This window comes from Nicotiana tomentosiformis, chromosome 4 (assembly GCF_000390325.3).
Source record: "Nicotiana tomentosiformis chromosome 4, ASM39032v3, whole genome shotgun sequence".
In the NCBI taxonomy this organism is placed as follows: domain Eukaryota; kingdom Viridiplantae; phylum Streptophyta; class Magnoliopsida; order Solanales; family Solanaceae; genus Nicotiana; species Nicotiana tomentosiformis.
In genome coordinates, this window is record NC_090815.1 from 110,837,842 (window position 1) to 110,844,044 (window position 6,203).

The window sequence follows — 6,203 nt, forward strand, 5'->3', positions numbered from 1 at the left end:
TATTCTGCAGATGTGGCCATACCAGAACCAGCAGCCTCAGCAAATTGCAGCATGCGACAAAATAATCCGAACCTCGTCTGAAACTTATCCGAGCCCCTCGGGACCCCGTCCAAATATACCAACAAGTCCCATAACATAACACAGACCTACTCGAGACCTCAAATCACGCATAACAATATCGAAACGACGAATCACACCTCAAATCAAACTTAATGAACTTTTGAACTTTCGACTTTCAAAACTCGCGCCGAAACATATCAAATCAGCTCGGAATGAACTCAAGTTGTGCACACAAGTCCCAAATGACATAACAAAGCTATTCCAATTCCCGAAACCACAATCCGAATCCGATATCCTCAAATTCAACTCTCGGTCAAACTTATAAATTTTCCAAAACCTTCAAATTTTCAACTTTCGCCAATTACTGCCGAAACCTTCTAGAAACATCCAAATGCAAATCCATCCAGACCTAACGGAACCATCAAAACTCCAATCCGAGGTCAACTACTAAAAAGTCAAACTTGGTCAACTCTTCCAACTTAAAGCTTCTATCATGAAATTCATTCTTCCAAATCGATTCCGAATAACCGAAAACCAAAACCGACGATTCATACAAGTCATAATACATCAAACGGAGCTACTCATGCCCTCAAATAACCGAGCGAAGTGCATATGCTCAAAATGACCGGTTGGATCGTTACAAATACACTTTTCCAAAATCAAGAAAAGAACAAGATAATATAATACAAACAAAAATTAAACTACTTAACTTTAATTCCATCTCTAATCCAATATACCATCAATAGAAAAAAAATTAAAAATGATCAATCGTTAAGACCATTGGCTACGAATATAAAATAAAACGACGCTATTACAAAATAAACATCAATTTGATATTAGAAGGAAAACTTTACAACCTTTATACAGCCAGATACAAACCGAGTTGAGATAATAGACCGACACTATTTGCCCAAAACCACTGATCAAGACTAGTTTCTAACAATATGATCATATTGACAAATCTTGATCAATAAATCCATGCAGAAAAATAAATGAGAAGCAAGTTTATGGCGACAGCTCTTCATGAGTATAAAGGCCTTTTATATAGATAGATGTTATTCTCTTGGGGTTGCTAGTGGGGGTATAAACATAAAGCTTCTTTTGTGCAAAGATAGGTACTTTGTTTGTCTATCTCTCACTTTCAATACATGAATTGCTTCTCACCACTCCACCAAATGATCCCATCAATCATTCCTTTTATATATTTCTTCACTACTTCTCCATCTTCTCTACTACAACCAAAATAACCACTTCCCTCTCCTTCTATAGCAAAAATACCAAATTTAATACACTTCGGTAAAGTTCACTATGACTATTCAGAAAGTTATCACTCTTGTGTTTTTTCTTACCTTGTCCAGCTTTTGTCAAGGTACAATAAATGATCAATCTCAGTTCTTTGTTCTAATGAAGAAGTCTCTCACAGGGAATTCTTTGTCTAATTGGGATATTGAAAAACCTCTTTGTCAATATAAAGGAATTGGCTGTGATAATCAAGGGAATATTACAAAAATTGATGTTTCAGGTTGGTCTTTATCAGGCCAATTTCCTAATGATGTGTGCACTTATTTACCAAGATTACAAATTCTCCATCTTAGTCACAACAATTTCCAAGGTGGTTTTCCTAAAAGCATCACTAATTGCTCCTTTTTGGAAGAGTTGAATATGAGTGCAACATCACTTACAGGACAAATTCCAGACTTGTCACCTTTACAATCTCTGAAGTTACTTGATCTTTCCAATAATCAATTAACAGGTGATTTTCCTTTGTCAATTACCAACCTCACCAACTTAGTCCTCCTCAACATGAACGAAAATCGTCATTTCAATGCATGGCAATTACCACAGGATATTTCCAGGCTTACAAAACTCAAGTGGATGATCTTAACAGCCTGCAAATTGCATGGACCAATTCCAGTGTCAATAGGAAACATGACGTCTCTTATTGATCTTGAATTAAGCGGAAATCGCCTAGTTGGTAAGATACCAAGAGAGTTGGGACAGCTAAAGAATTTGAAACTCCTTGAACTTTATTACAACCAACTCGAAGGTCAAATCCCCGAGGAGCTTGGAAATTTAACTGAACTTATAGACTTGGATATGTCTGTTAACAATTTAACAGGCAAAGTTCCGGAGTCTATAAGCCGCCTTCCTAAGCTAGAAGTTTTGCAGCTTTACCATAATTCTCTTTCAGGAGAGTTTCCAGCAGCACTTGCAAATTCGACAACGTTAAATATCCTGTCCCTATATGACAATCTCTTCACAGGAGAAGTCCCACAAAACTTTGGTCTTTCATCAGCTTTATTAGCATTGGACTTGTCTGAAAATCAATTTTCAGGAAAGCTACCACCTTTTCTTTGTAATGGAGGTAAACTGAATTATATTCTTTTACTCCAAAATATGTTCTCAGGTGAACTGCCTGAAGGGTATGCAAAATGTGAATCTGTTGTTCGCTTTCGAGTGAATTACAATCAGTTGGAGGGAAGAATACCAGAAGAGCTTTTTACTCTTCCACATGTTTCAATTGTTGATGTTAGCTATAACCATTTTAGTGGTCCAATTCCTAAAACAATTGGAAGTGCTAAGAATTTATCTGAACTGTTCATGCAAAGTAACAGGTTTTCAGGTTTGCTTCCTTTTGAAATTTCTGGAGCTATTAATCTTGTGAAGCTTGATCTTAGCAATAACCTTTTGTATGGTCCAATTCCTTCTGGTATTGGTGACTTGAAAAGCCTCAATTTGTTACTTTTACAAGGTAACAAATTCAATTCTTCAATTCCTGAGTCACTTTCTTCACTTAAATCTTTGAACTATCTTGATCTTTCAAGTAATCTTTTGATGGGGAGTATTCCTGAAAGCCTAGGTGAATTGTTACCAAATTCAATGAATTTGTCAAACAATTTACTTTCTGGTCCTATACCTCTCTTGTTTATAAAAGGAGGTGTTTTGGAAAGTTTTTCAGGGAATCCGGGACTTTGTGTCCCGGCCTCCCTGAATTCATCAGACATAAATTTTCAAACATGTTCACATAGTTATAACCATAAGAAAACAAACAACATTGCTTGGATTATTGGGGCATCAGTGGGAATTGTTATTGTTGGAGTTATCTTGTTTCTCAAACGATGGTTTGGTAACAAAAAAGCGGAGACTGAACATGATGATCACTCCTTGTCATCATCATTTTTCTCCTACGATGTTAAGAGTTTCCATCGATTAAGCTTTGATCAACGTGAGATTGTTGAAGCTATGGTAGAGAAAAACATTGTTGGATATGGAGGATCAGGAGCTGTGTATAAGATTGAGTTAAGTAATGGAGGAGTTGTTGCTGCAAAGAAGCTGTGGAGTCACAAACATAAGCATTCTGTTTCTGATGATCAATTGGTTTTGGACAAGGAACTAAAAACTGAAGTTGAGACTCTTGGTAACATAAGGCACAAGAACATTGTGAAGTTATACTGCTATTTCTCAAGTTTGGATTGCAGTTTGTTGGTTTATGAATACATGCTAAATGGAAACCTTTGGCATGCTCTACACGGGGGAAAGTTCGTATTAGATTGGCCTATTCGACATCAGATTGCACTCGGTGTAGCACAGGGTTTAGCATATCTTCACCATGATCTTATGCCACCAATTATTCACAGAGATATCAAATCTACCAACATTCTCCTGGATATTGATTACCAGCCCAAAGTTGCTGATTTTGGCATAGCCAAAGTTTTGCAAGCCAGAGGAGGGAAAGATTCTAGTACCACTGTTATTGCTGGAACTTATGGTTACTTAGCTCCAGGTAATTTTCTCAATTCATTAAGTATCACTTTTAATCCTATAATATCATTGAATGTTTTCAAAATGGTGGAACTTTGTTGAAGTGATTAGAGCTTAAGTGTTACATATCATTCTATTTTCCTAATTATGTGCAAATAACATCCCATATGCTCAACTAAAAAAAAGGCAGCCTGGTGCAAGCTCCTTCTATGCGCGGGGTCCGGGGAAGGGCCAGACCACAAGGGTCTATTGTACACAGCATTACCCTGCATTTCTGCATGCTCAACTAATAGAATTCAATTTTAGATAACTAGACCATTTATATAAGAAATAGGCAAAGTTCACTTCCATTTAACACATGTTAACGTGTTCATATTGACCTAATGTTTACTCGCTTTTGGTTCAATGTGTTTATAACAGAATATGCATATTCTTCCAAGGCAACTACAAAGTGTGATGTGTATAGTTTTGGAGTTGTTCTAATGGAGCTGATCACTGGAAAAAAGCCAGTGGAGTCAGAATTTGGAGAGAACAAGAACATTGTTTATTGGGTTTCAACAAAAGTGGAAACTAAAGAAGGAGCATTTGAAGTCTTAGATAAAAAAGTCTCAGATTCATTCAAGGAAGACATGATTAAGGTACTTCGTATAGCTATACGTTGTACGTATAGTACGCCAGCTCAACGCCCGACTATGAATGAAGTTGTTCAGCTACTAATTGAGGCAGATCCATGCAAATTCAATTGTTGCAACATGTCAAATAAGAAGAAAATTGACACAGAAGAAGTGATCAATAAGCCAAAGAGCATATATGATTTGTAATTTTAGTATTTTAGATTGGTATAAGGTATATAGAATCTAACTGTATGGTCTTAAAAACTTTGAGAATCATTACCTAGGAGAATCAGTCTCAATGTTTGTTTGTTTTTGTTTTAAATAAATGGTATAGTATAATATAGATTCTCTTCATCTCTTATTTCCTTTTAGTGTCACTTTGCTTTATAGTCTTGGCCTGTTATATGTATTTGAGAATTTATGAAATACAATAGCTTTATGGTAACGCATAGAATATTTGTATGGAGTATTCCCCATTGACCCACAATACGAAAATATTAGTTTTTGCGCTGGAAACAACCTATCTACCTCCACAAGTAGGAATAAGGTATGCATACGCATTACGCTTTTCGAACCTTACACTATGAGAATATATTAAATATATTGTTATTATTGTTGTCGTCATTTACGAAATTTGTTGTTTTCTTCTTTTTTTTCATGAGAATTTGTCCAATAAAAGAGGCTACAATCAAAAGGAAGAGATGTTCGGTAAGGGTGGAAGGTCCGGGGCTTTCTTTTGTGCATGAAAGTGGGGTTGCTGATTCCAAACTTTAAAATATGAAAATTATTTTGGTTTATGGAGGGACCTATTTAGCTCATATATTCCATTAAAAAGGAAAATGGCAATGGCATGATTGATTGATGAGTATCGTCTTTGTCTCCATTATAGCAAAGGCAATACACTTATGAAAAGCATATAATTACTTTCTTTTTCTTTTTCTTTTTTTTTTCTTTAATTTTTTTTAAATCTCTCTGGCTCTCTTTTTGAAGTTGAACTCTACTGTTTTTGTTGAAATAATTAATTTAAGGACAAAGTATGGAAAATAACTAAGCGAATATACGTCGATGGTAGTGTTCCACGAATCTCCACTTGCAAAATGTATATTATTATTCTTTGGTGGGAGATAGGATTCTTTCTTTGAAGTCATCTAATAACCATTCTCCAACCTTTGATTACCCCCTATACACTAGGAACAATAACTAGCTAGGCCACTTTTATTAGACAAGAAATGAACCAACCAACTATAAATATATCAATAACTTGAGGTGTTAAAAAACATGTCTTCAACATATCACGAGACCAAAACAATGCATAAATTAACATGAACTTAAATTATATGCACTAATGTAAAAAACTTTTATACTTTCTAATATAATTTAACCTGTAATAATAGATTAACTAGTCTATCATGTATTAATTTATCTCTACCTAATTGTGTAACTTTTCTTTTTTGCATTATCAATATGTATAACTTAAATTGTGTCTAACATTTGCTCGTTCAGACTAGCTAAACACCAGAATGCATATGAGCATACACACGTGTGTAAGCTGTAGCGGATGTAACCTAGAATTTATGGGTTCATCTGAACTCATAATTTTTTTTATGGAGTATAAATATATACGAAAAAACCTATTAAAATTTTAACAAATGTTAAATCTGGACCCATAATTTAACAATATAATGAGCTTAGTACAAATTTAAATCCATTAAATTTATAGCCTGAATTCGCCTATGTGGGTATATTATTTCAGATGTTTAAGTGGTA

The 6,203-nt window shown here is 35.0% G+C and overlaps 1 protein-coding gene across 1 annotated transcript; it reads left to right on the forward strand.

The window, feature by feature from the left end:
• The first annotated feature begins 1,229 nt into the window (after positions 1-1,229).
• LOC104121575 (receptor protein-tyrosine kinase CEPR1-like) lies at positions 1,230-4,797 on the forward strand. The gene is made up of 2 exons (XM_009633600.4): positions 1,230-3,844; positions 4,243-4,797. Exons 1-2 carry the CDS (start codon positions 1,369-1,371, stop codon positions 4,641-4,643), a joined length of 2,877 nt encoding a protein of 958 aa, XP_009631895.1. The 5' UTR covers positions 1,230-1,368; the 3' UTR covers positions 4,644-4,797.
• Positions 4,798-6,203: the final 1,406 nt, after the last annotated feature.

Coding starts and splice junctions, on each gene's coding strand:
- LOC104121575 (XM_009633600.4), top strand. CDS start 1,369: ATGACTATTCAGAAAGTTATCACTCTTGTGTTTTTTCTTACCTTGTCC. Junction 3,845..4,242: donor TTATGGTTACTTAGCTCCAG/GTAATTTTCTCA, acceptor TGTTTATAACAG/AATATGCATATTCTTCCAAG.